At 41.3% G+C, this 16,615-nt stretch overlaps 3 protein-coding genes across 3 annotated transcripts; all 3 read left to right on the top strand.

Moving 5' to 3' along the window:
- The first annotated feature begins 255 nt into the window (after positions 1-255).
- Positions 256-2,209, top strand: LOC131292604 (probable arginine--tRNA ligase, mitochondrial). Its single transcript, XM_058320840.1, has 3 exons — positions 256-295; positions 382-1,894; positions 1,955-2,209. Exons 1-3 carry the CDS (start codon positions 256-258, stop codon positions 2,106-2,108), a joined length of 1,707 nt encoding a protein of 568 aa, XP_058176823.1. The 3' UTR covers positions 2,109-2,209.
- Positions 2,210-2,697: 488 nt separating this feature from the next.
- On the top strand, positions 2,698-3,218 carry LOC131281947 (uncharacterized). The gene is made up of 3 exons (XM_058311322.1): positions 2,698-2,710; positions 2,789-2,833; positions 2,899-3,218. The coding sequence occupies exons 1-3, from the start codon at positions 2,698-2,700 to the stop codon at positions 3,042-3,044; spliced, it is 204 nt and encodes a 67-aa protein (XP_058167305.1). The 3' UTR covers positions 3,045-3,218.
- A 782-nt stretch (positions 3,219-4,000) lies between these two features.
- On the top strand, positions 4,001-14,214 carry LOC131293550 (cytokine receptor-like). The gene is made up of 9 exons (XM_058321627.1): positions 4,001-4,488; positions 9,120-9,201; positions 9,284-9,441; positions 9,534-10,441; positions 10,548-11,293; positions 12,138-13,309; positions 13,372-13,620; positions 13,689-13,818; positions 13,900-14,214. Exons 2-9 carry the CDS (start codon positions 9,129-9,131, stop codon positions 13,947-13,949), a joined length of 3,486 nt encoding a protein of 1,161 aa, XP_058177610.1. The 5' UTR covers positions 4,001-4,488; positions 9,120-9,128; the 3' UTR covers positions 13,950-14,214.
- Positions 14,215-16,615: the final 2,401 nt, after the last annotated feature.

The raw sequence follows: 16,615 nt of genomic DNA, 5'->3' as shown, positions 1-16,615 counted from the left end.
GGATTTTATGGGAGCATCAACATAACCATGCATGAAAATCTCTAAGAAATTAGCCTATTTGTACAGGAATATGAGCAAAAATGTGGTTTTTGTGTGACCACAACAATATTAATCGTTTCTACAAACCTTGGGCTAATGCAACCAGCTGATCAGATGACAACTGTGAGTATAACAGTTATTCATCGGAATGTTTACATTTGGTATGTTTTCGGCGTTACGGCCCGCTCTCAAGCTCAACGAGAGGCTTTAATGGCTATGGCTTATTTTTACAGAAAGCTGCTTACAGAAAAGGTGAGTATTAAAAATGTTGCGCGATTCAACCCTTTTCACCGGGCTAATGAGACTTACTTCAAACTCGTTCTTTGACTCTATTCAAGGCAGGCCGATTACGTGACCTGAATGTTCCTTTGCCGGTGTCGGCACTCAAGTTTACTTTCCAAAAGACAACCCAAACTCCAGAGCTGCACGTACCACTCCATCATTTAGGTGAAGCATTTCAACAAGATTCATCCAATACACGAGAGTTTTGTAAAATTTTAAAACAAGACGAAAACTGTGATGAGGCAACGATTCAAACCACGGCGGGAAAACGATGGCTGAAATGTGTGCTCAACAAAGACACATTTATTTCGCAAGCTCTAACAAATAGCCCGTGCTCCAAAGAAAACCCGCCTAGTAACACGATCGTGGTGGAATTCAGTTCTCCGAACATAGCTAAACCATTCCACGCTGGTCATCTACGTTCAACTATAATTGGGAATTTTATATCAAACATTAACGAACATCTCGGAAATCGTGTAGTTCGCCTGAACTACCTTGGAGATTGGGGCACACAGTTTGGATATTTAGCTCTGGGAGTTCACTTAAAGGCTCTTTCATTGAACGAAATCAACAAAAATCCTATCAAGTGCCTATACGACGCTTACGTTCATGCGTATAATGTAGCCCGTGATGACCCAAAAATGCACACCGCTGCCATGGATATATTTGCTAGCATGGAACACGGAACAACAGAAGAGATGCAGAACTGGCAAGAGTATCGCGCATATACCGTAAAAGAGCTTGAAGATCTATATCGAAGGCTAGGAGTTCGTTTCAGCAGCTATGAGTGGGAATCGTCGTATAGTATGAATAAGATATCGCACGTTTTAAATGCGATGAAAGACCGAGGCATCCTGCACGAGCAACTCGATGGACGCCTGGTGATTCAGCTTAAAAATCGTACCGTGCCATTGGTGAAAAGCGATGGAACAGGAATGTACATTTTAAGGGATGTTGCTGCACTCATGGATCGTCACGTTCGATATAGCTTCGAAAAATGTTTGTACGTAGTCGAAAATGGACAAAACGATCATTTTGTATCATTAAGCGGAATAGCACATGCGTTCGAACTTCCTTACGCAAACGATATTGAACACATAAAATTTGGACGAATTCACGGTATGAGTACGCGACGAGGGCAGGTGGTATTTTTAAAAGATATTCTACATGAGGCCCAAGAATTAGTACTGGAGAAACAGAAGGAATCTCCAAACACTAGAGCGAACGCGATTCACAATTCAGATGTTTGCGATATACTGGGAGCAAGTGCAGTTATTATTAATGATTTGAAACAACGACGTATGAAGGATTACCAATTCGAATGGTCAAAAATTCTACAAATGGACGGAGACTCCGGTATCAAGCTACAGTATACTCATTGTAGACTGGTTAGTCTTATACGTGCCCAAGCATCGGATGTGGATGTAAACTCCATTAATTGTGCAGTTCAGTATTTACCGGAAGCTGAGGCTAGCGAAATAATTTGCCAGCTAGCCAATTTTGAACCAGTCTGTCATCAAGCTCAAGAAGCAGCCGAGGCGTGTATTCTTGTGGCTTATCTATTTCGATTATGGTAAGTATGCTACTGTATGAAATAAGTAAATCCAAATTATATACTTAATTTTATTTTTAGTAAATCGACAAACCTTGCACTGAAAGTGTTGCACATCAAACATGAACCCGATATACAAAAGCGGCTCCAGCGAATACTCCTCTTTAATAACGTTCAAAAAGTTCTTTGCACAGGCATGGAGTTATTGGGATTAACACCACTCGAGGAAATGTGAAAAAACTTACATAGTTTAGTGTTTTGGGAGGTAGATTGAGTAAATACTAAAATACCTATCGCCAACAGAACCTTGGGGGGGAAATTGTGATTCGATGACAAAGCTGTAGTCATGAAATTAAATGAAAGAACTGAAATAAAATATAATAAAAATCAAAGCCCTAATCAATAAAAGCTATTTCTTGAGCGCCCACCTACGTTTAGCATTTTTGATTGAGTAACATTTGTAATTACAATTTTAATTAATTAGGATTAATTTAACTTTTGATTCAATACTGATCATTTTATTTAGTTAGTCAGGTCAGTATATTCAATAACATGGCAAAAGGGATAAATAGAAGTTAACTGTATGATTTAGCGTACAACACTGTAACAAGAGTGCGCAAAATCAAAAACTCCAAACTATACAATACCAGATACTTCTTGTCAGGATGCTGTGTGCGAGCATCATTTTGCTATGATCATTACGACGAGCAGCTGAAGTGGTTTTGTTATGTAGTGCGTTGAACTAAAATCTACTCTTTTTAACTTTTTGGACGATTTCAAGCTTCAAAATTGTGCATTTGCGCGGAAATCGTATTATACAGAACATGGCAGTCGGCGGTAAGAAAGTTTGATATAATTTCAGCCCAATACAGTATCACATGTTGACAAAGTATTTCTCGGGTTTCATCTGTTTAGGGCGTGTTACGGGTCGTCTCGGGTATGGCAATGGATACTCCGATGGTAAAGAGAAAACGGATTTACAAGTAAACTTGCAAAACATTACATTACATGTTGTGGCATTTCAGGACGTTCGTACGCGGGCATCAACGAAGAGATAATGTACGTGAGCATAGGAATGGGAATTATTATTGCCATTCTGATTTGCATTGCATTATGCTACATAGCTCGGGAAAATTGCAAAAACAAACGGGAATACTATATTACTGCTTAGAAATGTGACCATTCGGTAGAATCGGATGAATGTGTTGTTTAACAGCTAACTTTGGGTTTATTAAATGCTTTGCTATTTACTAAAGTGTGTCAAAACATACTACGTCGGGTTGGCGCCATAGGAACATTGGTATTTCCCCAAGCTTACTGATGATAACGGAAAAGTCTGTTTATTGCAAAACAATAATTACGAAATACGTATTGGTTCCTTTTTATAAATTATACACAGTTAAAACGGTGCTGGATAGTTTCAGCGGTACAATGTTATTACAATTTATACAACTCAAAGTAGGGGAATCATATGGAATATAATAAATTGTTAAAATATGAGTAAAATTAATGAGAAGGACTGAAGCTGAAGCATGAATACAAGGACCCTGTTCCTGCCAACCTGTAGACACGTTGCTGCAAATGAATGTAATAAATGTATGAAAAATGTAAATGTAAAACTTAAATAAACAGGTTCATTGATTACGCTTGGTGGGAACGATGTAATTTTTATCTAGGTAAAATCTAGAAATATTGTGTTTTTTTGAGGGTTATGCACTTGCAACGTGTTGAGATAAGCGTTTTTTTTATAATACGAACGAAGCCCTTCGAAGCAGAAACATATCAATCAAGAGAGGGAGAAAGATCGATTAAGCAACAAGTTTCAATCGTATTTCTTAGAAATTTTATCATAATATCACCTATTTTGTAAAACTTTTACCGTCAACACGTTTTTAAAGAAAAACAGCTAATGTATTTTTTCGTTGTTTAAAATTGTTGTGCCGCCTCCGATTGACGCACACTATCAAAGCGGACCGAGAGGCAGAAAAGCATCGCCAAGTTCGTGTGATGTAAATTTTGACAGCAGTAGAGTAGCGTACGTCAGTGAGGTCGGATCGCTAGCCAAGAGGAGTCTCGCAGTGTCGCTGTCCTCTTTCAATCGTTTTATTTCTTGGAAACAGCCAACGCGTAAGGCGTTTCCAGAACACAGGTTCTTTCTAAAATATATAGTGTGGCTTGTAGACTGTTCTAAGCGCCACTGTGAATATAGCGATTGAGCTATAACGTACAAAAAAGTGCTGGTAAACGAATTGGGAAGTAATGCACTGAGTGAATAATGCAGTAGCAATTGCACTTTTTCATACACTTGTTGCGTACCGTATTAGTTCTTTCTCGGTAGATTATTGGTGAATTATATCCTACAAGACTTATAATATCGTGAAATTACGTAGTGAACCAAAACGTTAAAAATAACCACAGAATTGGAGCGCTAGCTTCTCGGAACGCGGTTTCGTCGAAATTCCTAACTATTTTTCCTGGAAGCGATATAAAACAATTTCTCGGAATCGTCTGGTCTCGGTGAGGGGCGTGTGATGCCGCGGCGAGGATAGTGTGTGCGCGGTTTACATCTGCCCACAAATAGAAAAAAAGTAACGAAAAGCATTACACCAACACAGGTAAGCCCCAGTTTGACAGAAATAGCTAGGCTTTTCACAAACACCAGCGCGTACTGGCGTGTGGTGGTAACTGACCGGGTCGATTTTGTTTTGATTTCGAAGAAAACATCTCCTCTCCGTGTATTCGGTGGCAAACACCGATTTTGTCCCTTTTTTCATTCTCTTATACACCCTCGCTTCGTGACTCCTGGCTGGTTTGGCTTGTATTGCATGCTGTGTGGACTTTCCAAAAGCTTCCATCCGGGACAACTGGAACATATGTCGAGCAGATGATTCTTTTTTATGTTAACCAGTACACAAGGATCCATAGGACTTACATTTTCTCAGTTGCCTGGAAAGCAGGCGTGGAGAATTAGCGTTTTTTTTCAAACGGGAACACATGCACATCCTTACGATGGAACTGTGTCTTCTTTCTTAGACGGCTTCAACAACTCGCTACAAAAGTGACAAAAAAGTGATCGATAAACCATTACTACTATTACTATTACCACTACTATTAGTTCAACCATGTGTATGCACTGTATGAATAAAGATTTACGTACGATCAACTGCATTCCTGAGTTTGCAATCAGTTTGCAAGTAACTATACAGAGTTTTTGTTTTACCATACATTTTATTTGTGATTGTAATCAGCAATAATTTGGCAGTAGTAAGCAAAAATTTGGTTCAATTGCATTGAGTAGTGTGAAAAAAATTATAAACCCCAGGCCCAAGCCAGGCTCGGCCAAGGCAGTACAAGTTCCACCCGCTTGTAATTTGATAATCTACGTTTTCTATGCCGGTCTCTTTTTGTAAGAAATGGATCTTCATTTCCGCACCCTGTTCAACCGTCTATCGTGTTAAGAACTTAAAAAATGCTTAGAGAATGTGTGTGAATACTTGAGCTACAGTTTTAACATTTTAACCACTTTATTATACCAGAGGTTCCACACATTTTGGTTAGATAAATAGCTTCATACACAGCTTGCGATAATTTGTATTTTTTTCCTCCCGTCGCAACTGGAGATTGCGTGACGATAATTGACATTTCGTAGAAACGTTTGCCTTTCATTGCCACTCGGTTCGTCTAAATTTTTGTTATGGACCCTAGCATCCACGTGCACTTCGTCGCTGCTTTTATTGTATATGCAACGAATCAAAGAACTACATTGAATTAATGAAAGTTAAACAAAATATATAAAAACAAAAACATGGATCTTTGGTTAATTTTTATTTGGCATAATTTTGGATATGAAATATTACAATAGAATCGCTGCCGTGAAAAACCTCTGACTTTCAATCTCTTTGTACATATCGTTGGTATTGGGAATGATGTAAAAGTAACATAATTTCCTTTCGGAAAAGATACTGAAAGGTCATACAAATAAATGGTAATTTTCGAGAAATCGATTATGTGCATTAGAGCGTATGAAATCGTGTTCTGTTATTTGTGTTGAGTTTTACGTGGATGATCTTAACAAGCAAGTTGAAATGTTAAATAAACAATTATGCACTCTCCACACTACCACATCGAAAGCAAAAAGCAATTATTACTGAAACGCAGTTCTAAATACAGCAGCGGGCTGACTCTCATTTGTTTTTCTACTAAGAGAACGATTAAAAAAATCAGAGAAAAAATATAACTGACGATAAGCGTTGAGTCCCTTTCGATAACCTCCCTGGCTGGGTAGCTTATGCTAACAAGCCTCCTTACAATATGCTCCATCATTCTAAGTCCTTCGATTTTCACCAGCTTTCCAATTGGGGGATGACCCAGCAGCTCGAACAGCTCGTCGTTCCATCTACTTCTTCAAGCGCCATCCGCATCCCCTATTCCTCCGAAGATCGACCGTATCAGCTTACGTTAAAAAAAAACCAAGTGCTCGTGGATCTCTTTCCAGTAAGGTCCATGTCTCATGTCCGTAGAGCACAACGGGCCTTACATATTATTGTATAAGGGTCTGGTAGAGCGTCAGTTTGGTTCACCGGCAAACTCGACTGGATCGCAGCCACTTGCGTAGACTACCAAGGCTTTGTCCGAGTCACATGTGACTTGAGATCCGAGCTATAAGAAGGAACCGACGTCCTCCAGGGTGTCTTCGGCCATTGTGATACAGGAAAAGGTATCTGGGGTTATTATCCCTAGAACCTATTCCCTGCATGTACTTAGATTTTGACGTGATCTGGAGTACAATCCGATGAGCCTCTGACTTAAGTTCAGCATACTTTCCCGCGATGGTCCTCTTGCTGACCGCAATAATGTCAATATCGTCTGCGTAGCCCATTATCTCTCGTATCGATGCCTACTCGCCTCATTACACCTTCCAAAGTCACGTTGAAAAGGAAACATTAAAGGTTTTTCCCTTGCCTCAGTCCTCTCCGGGAGACTAATAGAAAGAACGCGACACCACCCCGACCCTTAAACGTGTTATAAACGATTGCAACTTTCACTTAATAACAATTGTCTAACACTCATTTCACTCATGTGAAACTCAATTAAACTTGTCTAAATGCGAAAAAAACAAGCAAGTTTGGTTGTGCAACAAAAATTTCACTTAACGTAGCAATGGCTACAAATTTATTTCAAAGCAATGGAATTTGTTTGATTTTTGCTCTACTAGGGAAGGAGCTGACAGTATAAAACTATTTAAAATGATCGTTAAACATTTTATGCGATGCAACTTCACTCGCATTAAACTAAACACTACGCTAAATGAGTATGATTATTAATTTTACAGATGAAATTATATAGCTCATTTCCAATTCTGCATAGTTTGTTCACCGGCTCATCATTGCTGGTTGACAGTTAGCGTTAATTTGATGTGAGTGGTGTAAACGAGTGATGAGTTCGGAAACTTTCAGTCCTCTGAAATGAAAGTTTCTGATGAATGAAAGTTGGTGTCATCTATTTGTGCACCTTTACGGAGGAGCACATCACATTGCGCATAGTCGCCCTACACAGTCTTATCAGCTTACATGGAAACTGAAACTCCTTCAACAGCATCCACAGCTGTTGCCGGTCAATGCTGTCGTAGGTCGTCTTAAAGTCAATAAAGATGTGTTGTGTCCTGCCGTGGTCGATCGTCTCTCCTTGAACCCGGCTGTTTTTCGGTCTGGTGCAGCAGCAACCGTTGGAAAAAATTGTAGTTGGCAGTTGGAATGGTAATACCACGGTAGTTCTGGCAGTCCAGCCTGTCACCTTTTTTGGAAACTGGTGCAACGACACCAGTCATTCAGTTTTTTGGGAAAGTTCTTCCTGCTCCCAAACTTTGCCTATCACCTTGCCAGCAATTTCTACCAAAAATGACAGTGAATGCAATATTTCGATGCTTAACCTCCCCGTTTGGATCTTTGCAATGTTGCAAAGAAATACGCATAGAAATATTGCAATGACTGTCATTTTGGGTAGAAATGTCAAATTTTACTTCATTGCATTGAAATATTGCATCCGTCTATCCTCAGCTTTATAATATTCGTACGTACAGCAAAACTACTTCTTTCGGTATGCGAGTCGGAGTATATCCTCCTACGCTAAGTCGAACAATTTGTTCCCTTACTCGTAATCAGAGGCGTACCGACTCTTCCCGAACCGCTGGCTATAGTAGCCATATGTCCACCCGCCGTCCACGGGAGGGATAATTCCTTCCGTTTGTCAGGACCCAAAAACTCGTGATCCGCTTGATTGACTCAACCAGCTAGGATTTGTCTGACTTGAGCTCCAGCTCGGCGTCACCACGCGGTCGTGCCGTAAGGTAACCTTACTTTCCGCTAACTATTTCAGGAACCCCGTGCATTGCTAACAATCCGCTCTGATGCACTGCCGAACTGGAACTGGTACAGCAAAACGCTCGCGAAGTTTATTACATTCCGTTTTATGTTTTTTACATCCAATGTAATGTGGCGGCTGTCATTTGACAGTTTTGACAGCACACCTAAATGATGTGATCGGATGAAAACCGATACGGCTTTTGGACGGACCCCGTATGGGATCTTTAGACGGCAAGGTGTTAAGTTTCCACTTGCATGAAAGACCTCATGCAAGGATGGGACCGGGTAAACGTCATCGTACCCATATGCCCCAAGTGGTACCCCAAGTTCCGCGTCCATGCTCCTATTCATAATGTCCCCATTTTAGGGTGCTCTTCGAAGTGCTACCTCCACCTTCCAACCACCTCCCCAGAGCTAGTGAGCAGTCTACCATCCAATTCTCCCGGCACATTATTTTGCGTTGTTTGTTCAGTCGTAATACTTGTTGGTTCGGATCCTCCATGAATCTGGCATGACAGACGCTCACAAAGCGCCCACAGATCATCCCCTGTTTGTGTGAAATTATTTCTTGGAATTGCCTCCTTCCACATTTTAATGTAGATAAGATCCTACTCGGCTTCCTACCTCCTTATCATAGAGCAAATAGTTCTCATGTTACGGAGTACGCACTAAGCGGACATTAAAACTTGTTTACGTAGCAGCAAAGAACAAGGCCAATGTTTAGACTTCTAGAGACGCAACTTTCACGTCCATCCTCTAGACTCTAGAGTCTAGACTATCGACAAATAGACAAAACATCGTTTGGGCATAAGAAAAGCAGTGTAAATATATGCACAAGCAAACCATTGATCGAAAATCAATCTTGTACCATCGATTTTTTTTAGCATTTCAAAATGATGCCCCGAGTAGTTTTTCTTGCTATGCTGTGTTCGCTATACTGCGTTAGCGAAGTTTCTGCACAGGGATGTAAGTATTTTAATTACAGGCCTTCCCTCATTCAAGACAATTTGTTATTTCTCCTATCTGTACTCTCATCTCATTACATCAGGGATTTTCCCACAAAAGGCAGTTTACCTCGAGGTGAACGACACGATTCGATTACAATGCACTCTCAATATGCATTCCCTCAAAGCACGAGGAATGAACAGCAGTTATCTAATGTTTTATACCCAATCGGACATCCCGGTTCCACGGGAACAAGTGAAGGTAAGTAGTTAACCCTGCGCGAACATTTGTTAGACAAATCCGCACAAAATATTTAAAATTTATTTACGGTACTTGTCTCCAAACCGTTGCAGATCATAAACTCCACTACCATTGAATTTACGGTGGATCACGCGCAACCAAGCGCCAATGCGTACACTTGCAAACTGAATGACACCTGGGGCATCGCGATCCGTACCGTCTACGTCGGGCACAAACCACAGGAAGTGAAGGACTTCAAGTGTCGCGCACCGCGCTGGAAGGACCAAATGGTGTGCACGTTCACACGCGAAGTAAATCCGGTGACGGTGAATTATACTCTGGAGTTTCATTTTTATCCCGCAACACAAAGCTTAGCTTGCGCGCTGAAGGACAAAGAAGAGACGAATATGAAGGAATGTGTGATCGAAAATGGCTACAGGCTCATGAACGAGTACTACTATTTTACTCTGACTGCCAAGAACGAACTAGGCTCGCTAAGCCAGGACTTCGCCATTAATCATTTCGATGTGGTTATTCCATACATGGATGATAATTGCTCCGTGGAGGCTATCTCTTCGAACAGTGCTGTTTTAAAATGGAAGAAGTGGTACAAATACACTCTTTTCAATCGGGATTTCATCAGCGAGGTAAAGTTACTTTCCATCTATGATGACAACGTTTGGCAGAATGTGAACAATGAAGGCTTGGAACTTCACAACATGGAATATGTGTTGCCGCTGCGCGACCTAAAGTACGCGGCAACCCGCTACGACGTGCGAATCCGGATGCGCACAAACTCATCCGAGCAGGGAGACGATATGTGGTCTAATTACACGAGCTGTCTGTTCACCACGTTGCCCCGGAGGCCGGACATGCCGCCTGATGTGGCCGTGGGCAGTTTTGAACACTCCAATGAAAAACGCCTGTTTGTGTATTGGCGAGAGTTAGACAAATGGCAGTATAACGCGGCCAGCGGATTCTACTACGAGGTGCAAATGCATCGTCAGGACGGCACAATTAGGTAAGTTTACTGTTATGTTGCCTTCAGAGTTTGTGTGTTAGTAATTAGTAAAAATATGAGATTTCATTTCTTGATTTTAAACATAAATCTTTAATATCTCTCCTAGAACATGGAACGAAACCATTGGTATGATCGCCGAAGAACTGTCACCCGATATGGACTATTCCTTCCGCATTCGAAGCGCCAATACAGAAGGCACGTCAGAAAATAGCAGTGTCGTGTTTGTGCCGAGCCAACGCCATCGTCTCGCTAAACCGACAATTGAGAAGCTGCTATCCGATTCTGGCGAATTCACTCTCTCGTGGAAGCCACCTTCACGGGACGCATCGTCCATCACTAGCTACACTGTGTTCTGGTGCAAAACGAACAGTAACTCCCCGAACGATTGCAAGGGATCGATCAACTTTACTACCGTGCCCTCGAATCAGACGACCTTCGTTTTGGGCAACGGCGGTGTGGCGTTGAACTTTGCCGTTTCAGCCAATGCCGACCAACACTCGTCCGGCATGGTCTGGGCCGCCTGTACGGCAACGCACAAGACCGACATCGGTAAGCTGAAACCGATCTTGATAACAGAAACAGCTTCGTCTTCGATACATCTGCAGTGGAACACGGAGTGCGGTGATGTCGTGCACACAGGATACATGATCTTCTACTGTAATATCAATGAGCCACGCATGCAAGACTGCAAGGAGCCAGAGCTGTCGATAAACGTGACCAACAAAAATCAGCATTCTTATTTGTTAGAAAATTTGAAATCATACGCAACGTACAAAATCGAAATTGCTATGTACTCGGAAACACACATCGGCCCAAGGAGTGAACCAGCTTTCAATACTACCAGAGAATCGGGTGAGTTGCAGAAGATTGTAACAAAACTGCCTGTGTATGAAAAGATCCGATTAGTTCCGGGGATATCGCGGCCCAAAAAATTACAACTTTTGAACTTCAGGAGGGTGAGCCATTGAACAGCTAGGAGCAATGATTCGGAGTGCGCCCAATTATGCACCGATTGAAATTGTTGTACTTTAAGTATTGCATTTTTTCTCTTCTTCTTGGCGTGACGACCGTCATTTTAGTCATGCCTGACCGTTAAGGGCTTACAAGACTTTTTTCCTTTAAGTACGTGGATAGTCAGTCCTCTAGTACAGGAGAGGGTACGGTCTCGGTTGGAAATCTCCAACCCACGCCGTTGAGGCAGAGAGCCCCGGCGCTACCGCTCGGCTATCGCGGACTCCCGGATAATTATATATCTGGTAATCTGTACTAAAGAAATATTTGCTACTGTCTGTATACCATCCGCGAACAATCTGCAAAGAGTTAGAAGCGGATCGTGTAAATAATTGTCTTAATAACCGAATCACAACATGAGCTTGCTACAGCTGGATAGTGACGTGAAGTAAATTGACGAATTGACTCATTTTAAATAGAAAAATAATAGTATGGTCCCAACCGAGACCGGACCCTCCCCTGTACGAGAGGACTGACTATACACGTACAACAGGGAAACAAGTCTCGTAAGCGCTTAACGGGCATGACCAAGAGGTCGTTACGCCAAGAAGAAGAAGAATAGTATGGTGTTTTTCTTCAATTCTTTCATCATGGTAGAAACACGAGAAGTTGAAATCAAAATTCCGTTTACTATTCGGCATTATGTGTAATACTTGCTCTTATCTTTGTGATCTCTACGATACAGCTCCTTCGCAACCTCGGAACCTGACGGTACAAAATATAACGAAGAATAGTGTTACCCTGCACTGGCAACCTCCGCTGCAGATTAACGGAGGCACGATGAGTTATGAAATTTTGTACAACGGACAATCGCACAAACACAACCTGGAAGGCCCGTATAATAGAGAGGTGGAGAAAACGTTGGATAATTTGGAACCATTTACGGATTACAATATAACCGTTCGGGCTCACACGGTGGCCGATTCGCCCGTCAGCAATGTAGTGCATGTGCGTACGCTTCTTGGTGAACCGCAAACCATTGATCAGCCTAGCACAAACAGCACCAGTAGTTCGCAACTTACGATCGGATGGAATCCACCCTCTAAACCAGCCGGTTGTACGGAATTCTACGAGCTGAGGATCACTAGCAAGGGCTACGTTACCTACCAGCAACGCCGGCCTGGATGCCAACTGCGACAGGCAATTTGCCAAACACAGGACAGCTTCAAGTACGAGTTTTCCGTTCGAGCCGTAAACGTGGACATTGTCGGTGAGGAGGGGGTAGCGTTTACGAACCTTTCCTGCGAGGCGCGGTGGGAAGTTATACAGATGCGCTGGCCGGCACTGAAGCACTACGTCGCATATGATGAATGCGGGACTGATGCTTCAGGCACCTATCACCACGGCAATGGCTTCGCTGAAGGCGACATGCCTCCACACGATGTTCGGCTACTTTACGGTGCCTGGTCGGTGCCGTTGGCACATTGGTGTAACGTTTCAGGAAAGAGCGGAATGGTTCTGCCGTTAGTGATTTTAGGAAGCTTTATTTTAGTTTTCGTTCTTATGAGCTACTCGGTCGTAAAGGTGAAGCACGTGCTAAAAGTGCAAGTGATCATTCCCGATGGGCTGAACGATCTAACGGGGCCTTCGAAACCGAGCTTCAACGTCGTCAGTGCCGGAGGACTAATTTTTGCCGAGCACGGCACTATCAGCAACTGCACGAAGGACGATGGCTACGCAAAAGAGCAAAATCAATGTCTGCTGCAGTCATCCTCATCCTCCGGGGGAAGCATTGGCGATCTGAGTCGGGAGCGCTCATCACCCGATTTTTGTAGCAATAGTGCATGTTGCGAAGAGGATAATACAAGCTTTTACGATCAGGAAGCAGAGCGACAGGATGAAGATCTGGACCACCGGGTACGTTATTTCTATTGCAATAATGTTTATAATTAACGCCCATTTTTTCCGTCTCAAAATATCTTAACCAGTTCGGCGACGATGCATCGGACACGATCGACAGCAACCATTTGGATGAACTGCAATCTCAGAGTCACTCGTCGCCGAATGGAGGAGCAATGATGGACCGTTCGTTTGGCAATGTGAACAAAGGATGTACTTCAGGGACACCACCAGCTTTGCTGATGATGATGGAGGGTGCTGGTGGTACACAAAGCAATCCGACACCAATGCCGGTCACATCCGGTTACGTTCCTGCCCCTGCGGTCAATGTACGTGGATGAATGTTGTGCCAGAGAATATGTATTGGTGATTGATTCTTTTTACGATTTTTTTATAGCCCATAAAACAGCCAATCAATTCCTCCGGCTACCTGCAAATAGGTGCACTTGCAAACGTTGCCATGATGGCGCCTTCAGATTCGATGCAGAAAACATTCAACGCCAAAATGTCGGCGACTCCAATATCAGGTACGAACGAAACGATTGTTTCTCACACAGTATGCAGCGTGCAGCTCTTAATAATTCTTTATGCGTGTTGTTTTTGTCCAGGATATGTTACACATAAGCAACTGTCAGATTATGGGCAACATTTGCAGTAGAAACCTACCGTGGTAGGAACCGGATGGTGCGTCCAACTCCTGACAACTATGATGATGTAGCATTCTACACCAAAACACACTCCATGCATGGTGTTCTCTATTTTCCTGTCTTTATCCACTGCGTGGAATCGACTGTGTCGGATGGAGCAGTTCGGGAGGATTTTAAAAAATGAACTAATAGTGTGAAGAATCGGAGAGAGGTGGGGCTTACCGAGGCAACGTAAGACTGCACACTTTTTAAACACACAGATACACACACACACATACACATATACAATCAATCCTGCAACTATGATAAGAAATCCATTGTTGATGTCGTATTATGAATCACCTGGACTACATCGAATCTGCAAACGGATGCAAGGTTTTAATTTTTGACGTATTTTAGAGCTTTCTGTTGTATGGCTAACGAGTTTTCACATTGTCACGTTTACGTCCAATACTTCAGCCCAATTTTTTGTATTATTCTCTTTGTCCGTCCGAATGAAACGACGTAAGCATTTGCTGAAAACATGAACCAAATTTTAGGAAACCGAAAATTGAACATTCAACATACAAAAGTCCGTTATCAACATATATCAAAAGACCCATTCATCTATTTATTTTAAATGGGTATCCATGTTGTGTGATAACCAGTGTGGACCTAAAAATCGTTGTACTTCTTCGTACTGTTTTTGTTGAAAAAGTGGCATGTTTTTGCTCATACAGCAGGGTGGAATGATGGCTTGATCGCATGTAGTGAATGAAAACTTGCTTTCAATAATTGGTGCGGTAATGATTTTCGTAGTTTAATGCGATGTCCCAATTTTATTGATAGAGCCAGAAACCCCCGCAAACGGAGGAGAATATCCTATGTGTACCTGTATGTGTTCTATGAATGATGTATGCCGAGCTTGATATAATAGTGTAGAGTTATTAAAACAATAATGAACCCACAAGCAACAGGGTGATGGCGTTTGATCAATTTTCTTGTTGTCAGGTGCATATATATACATACATGTATATATTAAACATATATATATATATGAGTGTGTATGTGTGTAAATTAAAAGAGATAAGATGTTACACGCTCCCCTTTATCTCACAAGCTCCAGTACACCCTCAGCTACTCTTACCTTTAAATCGTTTTTCATTTATAAATTACTTATTATGTGTAAAGAAAAATCTAGAGTGAATGAAATAAAGAAAATCGGCAATGAAGCCCCCACACCTTCACAACCCTTAACCAATCGAAAGAAATACGATTTATATGATTTAGAACCATCTACTTCTTAAGTACAGTTGAATAGTCTATGTTTTATACTCTCACGTATTTTCGGTATCATCTAGTATATCTTGGCTAAAAGAAAAAATATATACTTCTGCAGCCTCAGCAGCGGCGTTATAAGTTAAAAGTTATAAGAAAATCCCGTTTCATTAACCATATACACATACATACACATTCGCTTTTTCATCTTTAGATTAACCGTTTTCATCTTCTTTGTAACAACGATGAAATTACTCTCTTTGAGGAAAACTGAAACTGTTGTATGTATCGAGTACAGTGATGGCATTTGGTTTAATTTTTCATTAGAATATATTCGAAGTTGGCAAAAAACAAGCTTATAAGTTTATTCTTTGTGTCCATTTGTTTACATTTATTCTCTTTTGTGTTCTTACAAACAATTGGTTTTTAGCATTATGAAAAACGAGAAATTTCAGGTTTAATTTATGATTTAATGAAAGTGTGAGGGTGGTAGGGGTGGATGGGGTAATACGCACCCCTTAAGGAAAACTATAAAATTTTCTAACAACTTGGATCTTGATTGTTGATTTTATCACTGAATAGGATTCATGAAGGTTCAAACTAGTTACCAGTTCAGGAATGTTTGCTTTTTTTGCTTAGAAAAACGTATTTTTTTCAGTTTTGAAAAAGTTCAATTTTTGATCGATCGATCAAAACTCGATTTGATCAAAACGCACCTTTGCTAGGGGTAATACGCACCACAACAAAGAGGCAATACGTACCACAACAAAGGGGCAATACGCACCATAACAAAGAGGCAATACGCACCACAACAAAGAGGCAACATCCACTGTCAAATAAAGATAGTTTGTTTACAAACTGGTGCATTTTACCCCGACATACTGGGTGCGTATTGCCCCCATTCATGGTTGAACACATATTCATCTAAAATATGAGTAAATCTGCATACTTTCCGAAATTTTCATGAACAGTCTCAAGCACTGATTCTCAATTCACTAAATTTCGTATTCCTCGTTGGTAAATATCGGTTTTTGCACTTAATATTCCTTAGCGGAATGGTATGTCACATTATAACAAAAACTGTCTGAGCTGAGAATGATTTTGTTTTGCGTTTATTTCGCGTTTCTGTTGATGTAGAGCTATCAAACTCACAGGGTGACCATATTTCAGTTTGATCTTGCAGGGTGACTACTTTTTACGCGTTGAAATCCCGTTTTTCAAGGGAAATGGGAAAGGGTGCGTATTGCCTCAGGGGTGCGTATTACCCCAGCCACCCCTATTTACTCAGACGATTAAAATTAAAATTTCAAAGAAATTTAAACAACATTTTGCTAAATATTTTACATATGATGATTTTGGCAGCTTATTGATCTTTGATTGATTTTTATTTTGCTCAGTTTTTTTTATATTAAATATTAAC

The sequence above is a fragment of the Anopheles ziemanni genome, chromosome 2 (genome assembly GCF_943734765.1).
Source record: "Anopheles ziemanni chromosome 2, idAnoZiCoDA_A2_x.2, whole genome shotgun sequence".
Taxonomy (NCBI): Eukaryota; Metazoa; Arthropoda; class Insecta; order Diptera; family Culicidae; genus Anopheles; species Anopheles ziemanni.
Note: the sequence above shows the minus strand (reverse complement) of the source record. Positions and strands in the feature narration are given on the sequence as shown.

Coding starts and splice junctions, on each gene's coding strand:
- LOC131292604 (XM_058320840.1), top strand. CDS start 256: ATGGCTTATTTTTACAGAAAGCTGCTTACAGAAAAGGTGA. Junction 296..381: donor GCTGCTTACAGAAAAGGTGA/GTATTAAAAATG, acceptor TATTCAAGGCAG/GCCGATTACGTGACCTGAAT. Junction 1,895..1,954: donor GCTTATCTATTTCGATTATG/GTAAGTATGCTA, acceptor TTTTATTTTTAG/TAAATCGACAAACCTTGCAC.
- LOC131281947 (XM_058311322.1), top strand. Junction 2,834..2,898: donor TGGCAATGGATACTCCGATG/GTAAAGAGAAAA, acceptor GTGGCATTTCAG/GACGTTCGTACGCGGGCATC.
- LOC131293550 (XM_058321627.1), top strand. CDS start 9,129: ATGATGCCCCGAGTAGTTTTTCTTGCTATGCTGTGTTCGCTATACTGC. Junction 9,202..9,283: donor CGAAGTTTCTGCACAGGGAT/GTAAGTATTTTA, acceptor TCATTACATCAG/GGATTTTCCCACAAAAGGCA. Junction 11,294..12,137: donor CAATACTACCAGAGAATCGG/GTGAGTTGCAGA, acceptor TCTACGATACAG/CTCCTTCGCAACCTCGGAAC.